Here is an 18,553-nt window from a genome sequence, read left to right as displayed (position 1 = left end):
TAATCTGATGGTGCCATATCTGGAGAATATGGTGGGTGGGGAGAACTTCCCAACCCTACTCCACAATCTTGTGTTGCGTCAAACGTGTCATATGTGGACGTGCATTGTCGTAGAGAAGAAGAACACCTTTCCGATTGACGAGTGAAGGGCGTTTCTGATGAAGGGTTTGATTTAAACGTTCCAGTTGCTGAATATAGATCTCTGCATTGACAGTTCGCTGTGGAAATTACTCCTTTGATGTCCCATCAAATGCAAAGTATCACTTTCTGCGGATGGAGTCCAGGTTTTGGGTTCAGAAGTAGTTTTTTCTAGGACTAAGCCACTGTTTTTGGCGTTTGATATTCGCATAGAGAATCCATTTTTCATCACCGTTGATAATTCTGTCCAAAAATGGTTCACGCGGATTATGCACCAGAAGAAACAAAGCAACGTTCACACTTTGGAAACGATTATCATCAGAGAGTTCGTGAGGCACCCAAACAGCTTCTTTATGAAGTTTTCCCATATTCCTTTGATGTTTACATATTGTTTCATGAGAGACATTCAATTTCAGGGTCATTTCACGAGTGTGTTGCCTTGAGTTAGACTCAACAAGCTTCTTCAGAGCATCAATATCAATTCCAACATGTTAGTCCCTGTCATCACAGTTTTTAAGGCTAAATTCACCTGAACGAAATTTGCTGAACCATCGTTGACACTTAAGAACGTTCAAAACATTTTCATAAAATTGTTTGATATTCTTTGTGGCTACAGAGTCGTTGTGTCCCTTCTTGTATTCAAACAGTATTACATGCCTAATGCGTGTTTCGTCTTGTGCCGTCACTATAAGGGATTAGAGTATACTAAACTTTACACATTATATAGGTTACACTAACGTGATGTTTAGGAGGTTCGTTTAACTATTTAACTACGTGATGTACGCTTTTTTGGGGGTAGTTAATGAAAGTGTTCCAAAACGCGACATAAATTTCTTGACGACCCAACAGTATAAAGTTATTGTTTCTTTGTGTGCGCATGCATCAACCATCTTCTTTCTCAGGTATGAACCATTCTTCTCACATATGTGGACAAAGAATCTAAAGGACTTTGGGTCATCAGCAAGACTGTACTAGGTCAGTACCTTGATGCTTTTCACTTAATTACAGTGGCCCCAGTCTGAGGATTGTGGCTTCCACAGTGTAAGCACTACTCCAGCCAGTTTTGTCGGTTTGTTTGTTATGGATTTCACGCAAAGCTACACGAGGGCTATCTGCACCAGCCGTTCCTAATTTAGCAGTGTAAGACTAGAGGGAAGGCAGTTAATCATCACCACCCACCGCCAACTCTTGGGCTACTCTTTTACCAACGAATCCCCGTCCCACCAAACATGCTCGCCCTTTCAGCCGTGGGGGCGTTATAATGTGACGGTCAATCCCCGCTATTCGTTGGTAAAAGAGTAGCCCAAGAGTTGTCGGTGGATGGTGATGACTAGCTGCCTTTCCTCTAGTATCTAACTGCTAAATTAGAGACGGCTGGCGCAGATAGCCCTCGTGTAGCTCTGCGCGAAATTCAAACCAAAACAAGCAGATAAGAATGGCGAAACATACTCGCCTTGATGCAATTGGAGTAAAATATTTTGCCCAAGGACAAAAACAATGAAATCCCTGTAAGGTGTGACACCGTTCCTAATAACACGAAGACTAACCTTTTGAAAGCGCTTGGGCTATTAGATTTCTTGTCACCCAAGCTCTCTCTCGCTATCTATTTCTCCCCATCCCAAGTATTTTCAGCATCAAAAGTGGGCCGGGTAGGGCTTTGTCGTTAGCGCGCCGGACTGTGATTCCTACAGTCTATAGTTGAAGTCCCGTTGCCGTAAAATCGCTCTCCGCGCTTTGGAGCCATGGGTACGTTATAATAATTACGATCAAATACCAATATCCGACGGTGGGTACTACTGACTAGCTGCCTCTAGTTCACGTTTAGGGACAGAAGTGTAGCGAACCCCTCTGTAGCTTCAAGTGAATATCCGAAACCAACAAAATATGGAACAACTTCACAAACTAACCTATGATGGTAATTCTATAAAGCACCAAAAATTTGGAACAATTTCACAAACTAACCTATGATGACAGTTTTATAAATGAATCGTTACGTAAGTCCAATACCATATAAAATAAAATACTTGATATTTTTCAATACTGCTATTAATAACTTGCATTAATATTTGTTAGCCAAAGAATATACGATTATTTATTTAAAAACATAAAAAAGGATAAAACGTTTTAATTAGCCACTTTTAATCTGCATTTGAAAACGAAAAATAATCCAACCCAAAAAAAGATTCCAAATTTTTTGTCCACAATATGACTTTGTTTCAGAATTTCGAGCAGAGCTACTCTAAGGATTATTTGCACATAGTCACCTTTAATTTTGAACGAATAGGTTAGAAGGAATGCAGCTACGTAGCAACACCCACCAAATTTTGGGCTAGTTTGAGAGACTATTGGGGTTGGACCATCACTTTTATAGCGCACCCAAAACCCCAAAATGCGGAAAGCATTTTTGCGGTAACAGCACAATAATCGTGAATCACCAGATTCACAGTCCAACCCAACATTAATTATAATTATTTTCTCGTGTATACTAGGATTAGAACATTATACTCAAAACGTTAAAATGAAAATTAGAATTTTAATACTTGAACGATATCAGAAATATATGTGGGTAAAATAGGTTTATTGTATCTCTGAGCTTAGAAATCAATGAAAGACTAAGATCAAACCACTGTGAGTTCAACTGAAAATGAATGTTGTGAACAACAGAGGTTTGATCTTTAGTTGTTTTTTTTTGTTTTTTTTTGCAATTTGTCTGCTCGTAACTTCAAAGTAATGATGTTTTAAATAATCTAAATAAGAAAGTCACATTTCAATTCTGTAATATTATGCATATTTTTGCACACAAAGAAATTTTCTCCGATTATACTAATATTCTCTGAACTGCCGACTACTTTTAGGTTTGTTATACCGAATGTTACAAAACCATGAAGAGCTGAAAAAATATTACATATAGTTATACATAGTGATTTTGAAACAGTTTTTATATATATTTATATAAACATAATTATTCCACACGAATACTTTCCAAGTTCCTCCGTTTAAACAAGTTAAAGGTTGACCAACTTGTAAATATTTTGGAAATAAAAAATTAACTCCAGTTTTGAAAGTCATGACAAAAAAAAAAAAAGCGAGCGAGTCCCCCAACCAAAACCGGTTGCCTCGAAGCATAGACATAGCGGCGCATGCGCAATCTTACGAATTTCGAGTTATCCTTGAAAACTGAACATAATATATTTTGTTTGGTAATACCACTTGTCCTTATCCAAGGACCCAGTCACTGTCTAGTCACTCTAGTGACTGTGACACAAGAGCCAAATGTGTATTAAAGTTTAAATACCCACTGTCATACACCTCACTATGACCGAAGAAAAATATATATATTGAACTACCAACGTAATATATATAAGTAAAAACAAACAACAAACAAGGATAATGTAGGGATAGCAATGCCAAAAAGTACATAAATAAGGCAGGAATGAATACACCAAACCATACAAAAATTCCCACATAAGTAGCCAAATCATTCCCGGAAAAACTTTTATCTACAGCTAAATGTTGAATTACTTTCATTTGCATGAATTCAGGTTTGAATAAAAGCATTTAAGCTGATTAATGTTATAAAATCTTACAATGGCTAATTCCCACACGTTTGTAACATTGACCCAGTGGGTACTTATGTAGGGGTTTTTGTGTATTCATTCCTATCTTGTTTCTGTATAATGACATTGCCGTCCCTAAATCATCTTTATTTTTCTCCTTTTTTTACATGTTTCCCTCTCCTAAAAAACAAAACAAATGAATATTCTATAATGAATGGCAATCTATATGAAGACAGCAGTTTTAGCCTGGTGTGCTGAGTTATCTTGATGGACATCGTGTATTAAGTGAAACGCTATACTGCTTCTGCACTCCCCAAGTTAAAATGTGACATTGTGGTGTGTAAATCATCACAACAACTTCAAGCATTGGTGAACTAGCCTTTTCTGACGCCAGAATCAGAATAATCAGTAGAACATTTGGCTGTTATGCTATTCGCGATGTTTTTTGGCTAAACTGAAGGTATTAATAGCTTTTGAAAACCTTGAAAACCGAAGTTATGTGTTTATTATTATATGAACAATACATAATATGCGTCGACTATTTTTCCCGGCCCATCCCTACATACTAATCACCACGGTGTTTAGTGATATTGTGACACATCAACGACATGCAGGTTAAACTTCCATCCTGATAAAATAACTCTAACAACGAAATCAAATGTGTATTAAACGAATATCTTATTAAAAACCCTCACTGAAATATAACCACGATACAGAAACAAAGTGTATTAAAGTACCATCAAGATATACATACTGTAATGCAGTAGCCAAACATGTATTAAATCACGATTTAAATGTATCTACTGTGAAGTAGAAATCAAATATAAATGTGTTTTAACCTACCTTCTTATTATAATATCCACTGAGAAAAATAAACCCTACATAACGAAGAGTAATCAGACAGATTTTATATTCTGTAAACTTGTTTGTTGTTAACCGTAAAGCTACACTGAGTTGTCTGTGCTATGTCCACCGCAGGTATCAAAACCCAATTTTTAGAGTTTTAAGACCTCATACATACCGCTGAGCCACCAGAGGGAGGGTGATTTCCTGAAGACCAACCATGTCAAGTTGCAACAAATAAACGTCCACCAGTGGTATTAAGCACGTGGATAACCACACATCACTTCTCAGCATAGTCTCTGTTAAGTTGGTGCTTTTTCTTTATCGTTCCGGGAGCTTTAGCATAACAATTAGTTAAAACGCGGATGCTGTATTATGGATCCAAATGTTAGGATCCAGGTACTGGCCCATTACAGCTTTGCTCTTGCCCAAAAGTTCATTAGGTCCCTTGTTCAAATTTACGAGGGCCCGGCATGGCCAGGTGGTTAGGGCGCTCAACTCGCAATCTACGGGTTCGAATCCCTGTCCACCAAACATGCTCGCCCTTTCAGCCGTGGGAGCGTTATAACGCGACGGTCAATTCGTTGGTAAAAGAGTTAGCGGTGGGCAGTGATGACTAGCTGCCTTCCCTCTAGTCTTACACTGCTAAATTAGGGACGGCTAGCGCAGATAGCCCTCGTGTAGCTTTGCGCGAAATTCAAAACAAACAAACAAATCAAATTCACGAGAAGAATGTCTAGTTCACACCTCCGAAAAAAGACGATTGACAATTAATACTAATAGAAATTATTAAAAACCCTATAACACGAGCGGTTTCGAAAGTACAGTTAAGTTTACTACTTTCTCCGCTTACAAAACTGTGTTAAAATAACTGAATGAAGCACTTGTCGAATAAAGTATATACCAGTGGGTGGCAAAAATTATCGGGTAGGATCGCAGAACAAGATACAAATAAAACAAATATATTATTTTAAAAGTAATTTTCAACTGGTGATCTTAAAATGGGCCCCCCAGTGACACAGCGGTATGTCGGCGGACTTATTAACGCTAGAATCCGGGTTTCGATACCCGTGGTGGGCAGAGCACAGATAGCCCATTGTGTAGCTTTGTGCTAAATTACAAACAAACAATCTTAAAATGTTTCTGAACAAACCAAACAAAAACAAGACTACAACTAGATTTTACTGAAATATATGAGAATGGTACCCCCCCCCCTCTCCCAATTGATCACAGGACTTGGATTTTGGGAACCCTTGGTTTATATGATACACGTGAAAAATAACTATTTAAAAAAAGTGAGGTATTACTCTTCGCATCTGAAAGACACAAAACCTGGGCTTAATTCGCTCTCCAATGGCGTAAACGGAGGAGAATGGGGACCCCCCCCCTTGCCCAATGGGATGCCAGTTTACCGCAGGTCAAACCCCAGCTATCCGCTGGTACCCGTTATACATTTGACTAGACTGAAGTAATTGGGGTAAAGTATCTTGTCCAAGGACACAACAACATGGCGCAGGCAAGCCTTGACCCTATAACCTTTTCGGATTATGAGTCGAAGGCACGTGTAACGAAGTCCAACTCGTGTATATGGTGAAATAGAATATAAAATACGAAAAACAATTAAAGACAGGCAACGTTTCTGAGAAGATAACTTTATATATGGCCAATTTTAAAAGAACCAACACCTATTTATTTTCCTATATTATGCTGCATATCTTTTTCACATTGTTATCAAATCCGAAAGAAAAAACATGTAAGTGAAAAATATACAACAAATTGGAACTCTAACATTTAACACATTATTTGAATTACTAAAATTGTAACAACTATATATCTTTTTTAAAGAATTTCAAATCCAAACGACAAATATCGGTCTTTAATCCTTATAATATTTATCAGAGTTGTGTAAGCTATTCATTTACTTATGTGTTTATTACACAGAAAAATGACATATAACTGCTTACTTCATACGTATTACTCACAATATATATTTAAAGGAATGGCTCAAGCTCTGTGCCACGCTTAATTATAGTTAACTAGTTAACACAAAAACTGAAAGCATATCTAAACCATATCCATGCATTCAAAGCTCAGGGAATTGGTATGTCGATGTGATAAAATTAACAGCAAAAATATTCAGTACGGATAATTGCATTTTTATAATGCTTTTTACTGTTTATTAAAATTACCAATAAGCTGTTTTACAACAAGGTATACAATATAATACCCTCCTATCGGAGAAAGTTAAAATTAACCCGGTCATCAGTATAGCGAATTAAATTATTGTTTTTACGTATCTACTTATAAAGACTAGAATAAATTGTTTCAACGGTTGGGTACCCTCGCTGTTAACGATATTTTTGGCCGTAAACCCAATAATATCTTACGACGTCCGCCCACCTTAAGAAATTTAGATTAGTCCTAAATACAAATTCTAAACAATGCAAATTAATTTTTATAATACAAGTTTAATAATTAACGACAAATTAAAATGAACGTAATTATATTTGATATAGTAGCTAGTGTATCAATGTTATTATTGAAAGGAACAATAAATAAATAAAACGGCATACGTCATTTTAACGTTTTTCTAAGGTAGGTGATCTCTGTTAAGCACCTTCACACTCTTCCAATGCGAGAGTCCACTACCTCTAGAAACAAGACTGCTACAAAAAAAGGTTGGTAAACAGAATTTACAAACATAAGCAAAGTTTTATTGATTCTGGAACATACTACATGTTTCGATATAACACTGGTCTTCAAGTATGATCAGTAGAAGAAAGAAAGAAATACTGGCAGGAATTTCTATTTGAAATTCCGAGGAAAACCGAGGGTGCTCGGAAACTGCTGTTCCTCTACGCCCGACTCGAAGTTGTAGTAGGGTCAAAATCTGGGGTATAGAACTTATTGCTTAAGTGTCTACACATTCGTTGTTTGTTTTGCAAAGACAAAGATTAAATGTGACAGAAATTATGTCAGTAGATGACAGGATATAGGTAAAGGTAAAGTTTATAAACGGTAAATAGACCTTGTCAAAAACGGCTGATGTTGCTAGGGCCATTAATACGGTTTAGTGAGAGCTCATTTGGTTTGATGATTTCTGTATTTTCTAAACGGTTTCATTCTCTAAGTTTTGGGTTGGCGTAAGTAAAGAATTTCATCACAAAGTAATTTGCGACCTGTTTCATATTGATGATATGTTAAGGCGGATATCAGGAATTCATTTCTACGCATGCAATTTTGGTGTTCTTTGCCTCTTATTTCTAAGGAATGTGACGTTTGTTCTATGTATTTCTTTCCACACTCACATGGGATACTATATATATGCCTTGTTTTTGTTCTTTTAGTATGAATTATTTCGGTTGAGTATTAAGGTGTTAATTTTATGTGAATATAGTTTTTACATCAATGTTTAAATTATTAAATAGGCTTGTAATTCCATTAGCAATCTCTGGTACGAAAGGGAATGAAACAAATTATGTTGATAGGTGAAAAGTTAATATTTCTTTTTTATTGTTTTGAAGTTTGATACAAGCTCTATCTCTGTTGTTTGGGTTAAAATCTCTAGATGGTGCTATATTTTTAAATAGTTCAATTCAATTAACAAGTCTTCTTTGCGGGTGCAAAGTTGTATAGCACGATTTGCGTAGGTGAAGTAGGTTGTTGCATGCTTACCGTGAATACACATAAACCCATTTGCACATTTTCAACATGCTACAGACTTCTGTTGTTACAGAGAAACTTTCTATTTTAATAACTACAACTGTACGCTTTGTTTTCAAACAACTGCAACGACACACTTTGTATTTGAACAACTATACCGGGTTATTTGTTTGTATTTAAGCACAAAGCTACACAAAGGGTTATCTGTGCTATGCCCACCACGGGTATCAAAAACACGGTTTCTAGCAGTGTAAGTCCGCAAACATCCCGCTGTGCCACTGGGGAGCAGGAGGTTATTTTCTATGATAAGTGGTGACATGGTGATGTAATGGGGTTTCCTGTATATTACTGGTAATAACTGTTATTTGCTTCTTTTACATTCACATCTAAAAAGGGAAGACAACTATTAGATTCTATTTCATGTGTGAAAATTATGACATTGGGTCTTAATGTGTTTAAGAATGCAATGAAATTAAATAGCGTATCTTTCTCATGTCGCAATATACTGAATATATCGTTTACGTATCTTAACCAGATTTCAGGTTTCTTGGTGTGTGTGTGTGTGTGTGTGTGTGTGTGTGTGTGACCTTGTTTCCAAACTGTTCTTTTTATAGAATGGGCATGTAGAGGAGAAAGGGGGATACCATCGATAATCCATTATTTTGTTTGTAAAACTGGCCTTCGTATGTAAAAGAAGTGTTGTTCTGTGATGTTGATAAGGTATTCTGTAACAGGATTGTCTGTTAGTTTTTCTTTTAGATAGTGTAAGGCTTGTTCTACAGGTATTGAGGTAAATAGAGATTTTATGTCAAAAGATACCAATATATCTTCTTGGTTTACCTTGAAGTTTTTGATTCTATTGACAAAGTATAGATAATTTTTGAGAGAATATGGGTTGGTTTCAATTAGAGGGTTTAACTTCTTTGGCAATGTTTATTCATCGTTCATACACTTGACCAGATTTGACTTTACCTATATCCTGTCACCTGCTGACACCATTTGCGTCATATTTAATCTTTGGGTCCTTTCTCTTTGTAACGACAGATAAACCTTGTATTGCTTATTACTGATCATACAATCCCTGCCAGTCTTTGCTTTATCTTCACTTTTGCCTCCGTCTTACTTCTCTCTAAAGAAACACCCATTTCGCTAAAAAATATTATCAAGTTAATACCAAAATTTTTCTAATCAGAATCTAAAGTCTAAACTATCATCACCCCATCTAAGCAAATTTCACCAACACCTTGTGCGGGTGAAGAAGATTCCTTAATTTTTGACCATCCCTGATAATTAATTGTTTCACTGTTCGACTGTAAAACGCCGAATGTGAATTTTTTCTTCTTCTCAAAACAACTGTTTAGGTAGATAGATACTGATCATACCTGAAGAAACCAGACCAATGTTCTATTGATACATGTAGTATGTTCCACCATCAATAAAATTCTTCCTTATGTTTATAAATCGTTGTTTGTCAACCTATTATTATATTAGCACAATGTGCTTCCTTACTCAGTACTGCTAAAGTTAGATGCTGTAAGTCTACGCTCTTTCTCTTGTCTCTTATATGTTAATAGAGCTGTTGAAACGTTTAAGTAAGTTTGTTAGATATAAGTTAGAGCCAATGAAATATGTTACTCAGCCAGATAAAATATCAGAAGCAACTGAAGGTTTAAAGAAGAAAATTCTAAAGTCCAAAGTATCCGCAAGAAAATTAACCGAACTCCAAAAATAGACTGTGGACAAACTAAAAAACATATAGACAAGACAGAAAACATACTTACACCACCCAACGTAACGTAAAACTGGAGTTCTATCAAATCATTACTATTAATCTTAATACAAAACTCACTGGAAGAAACTCGAGGAAGAAAGATGTATGAAATTCGACACTTTTTAGTCCATTGTTAAACGAAGGCTGTCCAAAAGTTCGCAGCATTTAACTTCGATAAGAAACCAAAGGCCAGGGTTCACCTAAAACTCCAAAAAAAAATTTACACAAGAAAGAGATAAGTTCTTTTACGATTAATAAACCAGGCTGGAAGCACATTATGATGGAATTTAAGACAGAGATGAGCTTGTTCAATATTGGGATCGAATTTAGAACAGAGATGAGCTTGTTCAGGGTTAGTGAGACAGGCTGGAAACCGATCATGATGGAAAGAAACGTCTAAAGATGTTTCATCTCTCATACAATAAACTCAGTAAGCCAGTATTTTGTATTAAAATGTGAGAACCCGAATTAATAAATCTTCTACCATTATTTTGCAATTTCTAAGGGTGGATTTTGTGAGTATCACAGCAAATGTTTGAACAAATAATTATCAACAATTTCTGTTTAATACAGAATAGAACACGTTTTTTTTTTTTTGTTTTTCCTTCAAGAGATAGGCAATGGCTACACATATAAATAAAACTATAGCTACTCAGTTTAGATGTAAGAGTCATATCCTTAATAAGATAAATTACTTCCTAAATACAAATTATAAACGAACAATGTAAATCAAAATGTATAATATAAGTTTAATAATTAACTACAAATTAAGATAGAATAAACGTAACTATATTCGATATAGTCTACACGACTATACATGTCAAGATTAATGAGCCAAGCTGGAAGCGGATTATGATCGAATTAGGGCAAACATTTTGTAGGCCTGTCTTCCAAGAAAACAAAAAGGGGTCAGGTTTGGGTAAAATTTTGTTTGCGTTATTTTTTTCCACACATTTGTTGTAGCTTATTGCAGTGACAGGAAATGCACTCTTTATTATTACCTTATACTGTTGCTGTATTGCCAGTCTTCATACCAATCCAACTTGTCTTATCCCCGCAGAGCAGTCGGATACTTTTCTGACTTTAAGTAATAGTGCACCATTGTAGACTTACACTGGCGGTTCTCTTAACGAGTTAGCAGATACAAAACTTCCTGCTCCAGTGACCTTGTTTAAGGTGGTTGCAGACTTCAATTAAATGTTTACAGTTAGGTTTCAGGTGACACACAAAGTACTGCATGACGTGGCATCAACAACGCACCCTATCACTAAATAACCAACTCACGGATAACGTAGCCTTTTGAAGAATATACATGAATAGCATTTAATCAGACGACTGCCTGCATTAATAACAGCATTGCTGTTGACATTAAAAGATTTCTAAGACTTCCCACGGGATATTCGGAGATACTGCATGGCCGTAACGTAACTATTGCTTTCAGTCTCGCACTAGAGAATTCCAGTTTTCTCTTTCGAAATAAACAAGTTTTCTGGTGTTCGTGACTAGCAGTTAGAATGGTATGGAGTGCTGGTACAATAATTATTCTAGCCAAATTATTAGTACTGTCCTTACACATACATAACGTTTATAGTATAGGTATGGATACTTTCTCTCTTACAAACTATTAGTATTAACGAAAACAATTCAAGTCTAATATTACCCACATGTAAATGTTATTCATTACTCGTGTTGACAAAGACATCGGCTTATTGTATAGAAACACGAAGAATACAATATTAAGCTTCTGCACCGTAGTTACATTACTTGAATAGTATAGCTTTAAATTTAATATTAATAAATGATAAATATATATTATTTTATTTCTAAGTGTGAAGTCTGACTTCGGGCTATTATTTTAATAAAACGTATTTTATCACAGTTAGCTTACTTAGATCAGAACTCTATAATATCTGAGCCTTAATGTCCATGGTGGTGGTGATCAACGTTATAGTCAATTGAACATAACGAACGGTATCTATATAAAAAATATCCACGGTTCTATAATGTCCGAGTCTTAATGTCAATGGATGATAAGCTATGTTAAAAACCACAAGCAACTGAAAAATGAAAATACCTCAAGCCATAAAGTGTAGTTCATAACCTTATGACCACTGCACATTTCCAAAGTATTTGTAAATATATTAACAACATCGAACATTAATGTAAAACACTATACGAAATAGAAATCAGAATAAAATATTTGATCATACAATAAACAGATTTTAAAATGAAACGCTCCTTCAGTTCGGATAAGATTAAATTGTTCTGTAATTTAACTAGAAATGTATTGAAATCATTTTTTCAAAGAGACAGACCGACAGAGTGGATAGTGCTAATTGAAATAAAAAATGTTTTTAGTTGTAATTTAGGGCTATGCCTCGCAGATTTTCATAGCAGAAACGTTTCTCAGTACATTCCTTCCAAAGGTTATCTTACATCTTTGAATCGTTTCATGTGCCAGTTTTTCATGTATTTGCCAAGTTATTATAAGATAACTGAAAGTTAGGATTAACAGAATAAATATATACGAGATATTTTCTCTCTCTCTTGAAACAGAGGATTGATGAAAATTAACTGGATTAAAACAAGACTGTAAGTTTCAGCCGCACAAAGACATAACACTTTAATATATAGTTTCTAAATTTCTTTAGTAACACGGTACACTCATCAAGAAATTTCCCGCGGTCTACCAAGAAAATTGTAGAAGTATGACGCATGGCAGTGTTGTTTCACAGTTGATCTGCTGGGCTCGTGCGCGTTACATTAATTTATAGTTAGCATTTTGCGAGGTGTTATGTAGTTTGCATTATACTTCTGCTGTTCTGCAAATTTTTTTTAAATGATGAATATAATGGAATGGGCGGCAACTGCCTGTTCTGGAAAAAATAAACAAGTGTAGGGAGGACATTTCGAAACTTGTGTGTTTTTTTTTCCATTCCAATTTCCGGTGTACTAAACAATCTATCAAATAACTTATAAAATACTGTCATCTAATTTTAAGCCTTTTCGCGACCCACCAGTTTAGAGGCACTGCTTTAGAAAGTTTACTTCTATATTTAGTAGTTATTAGGATTAAGAAACTACTACACCAGAATACACTCGCATTATTTGCCCTGTAATCGTCTAGCGAAGTAGTGTTAGACTAGTTTGGGATTTAATTTTACTGGTGTAACGAATTTGTTATCATATATTTATTTTAATATCAACGTTTGTTTGGATTAAATTTATATTTAGAAATATACATGTCTTATACTGTTAAATATGTATTGCGAAACTCCCGCCTATTCTCCAAAGTTGTAGAAGATTCTCGAGAGTAAGAATCAACATGTGTGTGTACGTAAACGCTTGTGTCAGAGCCAATATTGTTACGTAAAACTGAAATTTATAGAAAACCCCCACATGCCTATAAGTATAATTAACGCGACGCACCAAAGGGCGAGTATCTATTAATAGTTTGCTAAAGCTAGTGTGCTATAAACTTTGGAAGTTATAACTGTGATTGTTACAACGCTTATCAATCGGAAAACTTAAGCTATTTGACCAGGAGCAGTTACAATGTTTGAACATTACGAATCATTTAACTTCAATGGATTCTCATCGGACATTAGTACATTTACGAAAACATTACCTAACTTCAACGGTGGAAAACTCAGCGTGTGGCTGATGAATGACGAAGGACAAAGCTAGCTAGCTTTCCGTGAAACGAATTGTACCTACATCAACTCGTAATTAACTCGCTCATTGTGAACCATCGATAATATATCAAGGAAGTTCCAGACTAGAAAGAAGACTTTAAATTGCTTGTTTGTGAAACTTTTATTTAGAAGTCATTATTTGTAATAACTATTTGTAATAACCGTTATTGTAAATTGTATTGTTGTGTATGTATATTAAAACGTATTTGGGTTAAAAAAAGAAAATTATGTGTATCAATCTTGTTGGCAAATATCATAAACTGACTATATATCGGCTTTTAATTAACTGATAAATCTAAAATGCAATTTAACTACTAAATTTAAAGAACCATTTAGCTCGGTTTCAGATCATTCGAAATTCTAATACGTAACACTAGTAGTAGTACTACCATTGAGGCCCCCAGTTTCGATACCCGTGGTGGGCAGAGCACGGATAGTCCATTGTGTAGCTTTGTGCATAACTTCAAACAAACAAAACTACGCATTGAAGAGCAAGAAAACATTAGAAGCATACAGAATATTGGCATATTTGTATGTTTCTAATGCTTTTCTCATTATACTCCATGAAATAAATTAATCCAGAAGTTTGAAGTTTCTCCTACTCTCGAAGAACTAATCAAAGCTGGAAGAGTTCGTTTAACTAAAACCTATATTCCTATAATTTTACCATTCTTCTAATGTGTGCTAAAATTATTAATTTTTTTAAAAAGCGGAACATATGTTAAACAGTTTATTTTAGCGCAAAGCTACGAAATAGGCTTTCTCGGTGTCTGCTTTCTGTCCACCAGGGGAAGCAAGCTCCGGATTTTTGAGTTATAAGCCTGTAAACTTACTGTTGACTCAGTGTGGGGAATGGAAAACAGAGATATTTCCAAAACAATTATGTTAAGACCGTTAGATGAAGCTTTTTATTACAGGACACGTTTACTCTTTCGTTTAGTGGAAAAATTAACAATTTTAATTTTGAAACAAATATATTTTTCCTGGATTATCAATAGTTAATAATTCATAAATATATATGTTACTTAAACAACGTAACGATTATCACCCATTTGTAGAAACAATAATTTATCAAATATTTAATGTAATAAAGTATACATTTGACATTGCGTAATACAGCATTCGCAGATTGTTTTTTAATGTTTATAATATAATCAATTATAATAATAAGTTTAAAACGTGGTCTTTCCCCGGTAAACCAAAAAGTTATATATACTGTTGAATAAAATGGTAAAAATAAGTTTTACAAACATTGTAAGTCGAAATAATTGTATATGAATTTAATAAAAAATTAATTAGGGTCATAATTAAAATTAACTAAGTAGCTTTCAAATTTCTTCATAATTTCATAAACCAAGATTTACGTAAACGTTTTCGAAGGGTGGTGTCTTCTTCTACGGGTTTCTCAAAAGTCAGCAGAAGTGCCTTAAAAACCCATGTCATACACAAGGATGGCGATTGTAAAACAAAACTCAAAGTCAAAGCAGAAAAGGTCAACAGAAAGTAGTTTTCGAAAACTGGCCTCGGATAGATGCAGGAAGATATTTTGTCATCAGATGGGTAACTTGTGAAGACGTGATTTGAAGGTTCTTACTACACTATTTCTTAAAATTTATATATATATACATATATAACTTATTCTATGCTATCCTTTCAAAATTTTAACCTAATTATTACTATTATAATAATATTACTAAATTTCAAGGTGACAAAATTTCCGAATATGAAACCAGTCTTGTACATAATACAAATAAAATAATTTTAGTGAATAGGTGACCCCTATTCTTTCTTGAAAGTTGAATGGAATAAACAAAAGGCCCAGATTAAGCTTACAAGTTATGCGTTAAATTTTAAAACTTAAATGCCTATTTAACTAAAGAACTACTGACCGTCGTATGTATTTCTTCATTGTTCCCCACTCGATTTCATCCACTGAAAGTGCCATAGTGATCTTCCTGTTGAAACTACTAAACTAAGATCAACACACTTCTTAAACTCATTCAAACGATCAGAGTTAAACTTTGAAGTACTTTCCGCCCTGGCTTCGCTCGGTTCATAAAACAAAACATATGTTGTTCACACTTCCCCAAATCATACTATTGTCAGATTAATAAATTCATGAAATACGACAGATTTACCCAAAATTTGTTATACAAATTACAAGAATATTATGCGTGCAACAGGGCCAGTGACCAACTGTCTGTAAGATTATATGTGGTATCTCACAAAATTACACTTCAGGACGTTCTAAAATGACGAACATTGCCATTAGTAATTATGCTTCGAATAAAACTGAAACTCAAACGTATGTCTAAATCAACACTAGAGAACACAGATTTGTCGCTGACAGCGGTCCGACTTAACTTAAACTTTGAAGCTACATGAACAAACTCCCGCTTCTCAAAATTATAAGTCGTTTTACTGAAGGATTCAGATTACAATCCGCTCGTTGATCGGGTATCTTGTTGTAGTGAGTTCAAAATTTCTGAATCATGGAAAGAAAACAGATACAAGGGTTAAGATGATCATTCCAAGAATGCACTATCACTGTATCATGTATGGGAGAGTCTCAACTATCTCTCATATCATCCACCTACACGGGCCTGACTTGCTTCTTTCATATAAATCCGGTACTTGCCAAGGCCTTACTCAACCAACGGAAGGACAACTCTCGTTGGCTGTGGTTAAGAGCCCTAGGCAAGACGTGGCCTATTTTACAGTACAGGTAAGCCAGCTTGCTCACCTGAAGAAAGGGCGTAGACTAGAAGCCAAGTGAAGGATATGTGCAACTATTAAGAATTTTGTGGAATACACCACACACATGCTTCAAATACAGAATTAAACTCTTAGTTTAAACACAAACGAAAGATGGTAGACCTGGTAGTGATTAGTGAAGTAATTTGCTGGCAGTACGCCCATACACAAACATGACACGTCACTTGAAAAAACTAAACAAGGAGCTGTACCAGTACCAGTAACAAGACTAGCGCACTTAGCTTAGTATGAGCATCTTAACGGTACGCCAAGATTTAAATTGGGCGGCGTAAGTCTATGACAAACACTATTTGGAAACTTATAATCATTCGTCGGTAATTGTAAGTGCTGATACAGAGTTAATTAGTCTGTATATGAAGAATATTTTATGCAAATACGAAAAATTAGAAATATATCAATGTACATGTAACAGTCCTCGTATTTTCTTAAGCATAAGAAGACGTAAAAGGCATTAAGTGAAAATAAAATTTTCGCTTTATTGAGTCATTTATATGTGTTACTACTGGATATATATATCTGTATACTATTCGTATATCTAAAATAAATATACGCATACTATAATATTTACTAATAATTAGATTATATGGGAAACCCGAACTTAAACGGAAAACATATTTCCAAAAATATATATATTTTTAAAGTGTAGTTGTCATTGTATTAGTGCTCGGTTTTGGTTGTAGTTAAGCGCAAAGTTACACAATAGGCTATCTGCTCTCTCCACCACGGGTATCGAAACCCGATTTTTTTGCGTTGTAATCCTGCAGAGCCATTGGGGGGAGGGGGGCAATTTCATAGAGTTGACTGTCAACAAATAAAGAACACAGTTTACAGAAACAACAGTGTTTTTTAATCACTTTAATCACACTTACAAATTGCAAGTTTTTCAAGTTAGCCAACGAATTTTTTGTTTTGTTTTTTTTCTTACAAATTATTTTCTGGCAGAAACATCAAAATTTAAAAATAAAAATCATATCGTTTATACTTTTATCTTCTACATTGTAGTTTAACGCGAAGTATATGTGTGTGTGTGTTTTATTATAGCAAAGCCACATCGGGCTATCTGCTGTCTCCACCGATGGGAATCGAACCCCTGATTCTAGCGTTATAAATCCGAAGACTTATCACTGTCCCACCAGGGGACGCGAAGTATATACAACTGTTTGACTTTTTCTGTAAAACCCAGTAATAGTTCTGTTACAGTAAAACATGTGAACTCGTCTATATTAACAATGTAATGTCTCTAATATAGTTCACAATTGCATCATTTATTACTGAATAATTCATAAGTCTGATGGTTGCCTCATCCAAAAGTAACATTGATCCAGTGGAATTAGGTTTATCTGCTCCTTTTATGATTTTAAGCTTATTCATTTTTAGTAATTATTGTATAATATTGTATTATATTATAATATATATTGTATAATTAATATAATTATTAATTAACTAAAAACAGAGTTAGCCCATTGTTTTGTCATAAGAATCATCACTCAAGTATAACAATAATCCAGTAGATGATACATTTCAAATTTAGGAATCACATTGGTTAAGAAGCTCAGAATTTTAAGTTAAGGCTATACACATTTACAATAACCAGAAAAGGCACATATTACGGACTTTGTTTTGTTTGTAATTAAGCACACAGCTACACAATGGACTATCAATGCTCTGCCCACCACGGATATTGAAACCCGGATTCTAGGTTTCAAGTCCGCAGACATGCCGCTGTACCACGGGGGGGGGGGGGGGGAGCATTTTGCGGATTGCTATCTGTAATAGAATCTGTATATTCTACCCCCAAAAAGTTCCACTGAAATAATTTTTCTCTATATCTGAGTTGCACAACTCGAAAGTTTCTGTTAACATTACAATGTTTTGTTGAACGCCGTGACAATCTATCATAAAAACTGTAAAAACAGAGGAAATAATCGTGACAGATGGCAAGAACCTCGGATCCATTTTTTTATATTTTTGCTTCGTATTTTCGGAGTTTCAAGACACACCTATATTTCATCCATTAGTTACTTGTAGCGCTATTATTGAATAATGGGAAAATACGATGGACGATGACTCTATTTTAGAGAAAAAGATACTAGTGTCTAGTTTACGAATCAC

At 34.9% G+C, this 18,553-nt stretch overlaps 1 protein-coding gene across 1 annotated transcript in view; it reads right to left on the bottom strand.

Annotated features, from left to right (window-relative positions):
* The window catches only part of LOC111086403, a 33,145-nt gene extending 16,627 nt beyond the window's left edge, over positions 1-16,518 (bottom strand). The window contains exon 1 of the mRNA XM_022389090.1: positions 15,556-16,518. Within this exon, the coding sequence (XP_022244798.1) occupies positions 15,556-15,611 (56 nt within the window). The 5' untranslated portion in view covers positions 15,612-16,518. The remainder of the gene's footprint in view (positions 1-15,555) is intronic.
* Between the last annotated feature and the right edge of the window lie 2,035 nt (positions 16,519-18,553).

Source organism: Limulus polyphemus, unplaced genomic scaffold (assembly GCF_000517525.1).
Source record: "Limulus polyphemus unplaced genomic scaffold, Limulus_polyphemus-2.1.2 Scaffold1069, whole genome shotgun sequence".
Lineage (NCBI taxonomy): Eukaryota > Metazoa > Arthropoda > Merostomata > Xiphosura > Limulidae > Limulus > Limulus polyphemus.
This window is presented reverse-complemented; position numbering and strand designations above follow the sequence as displayed.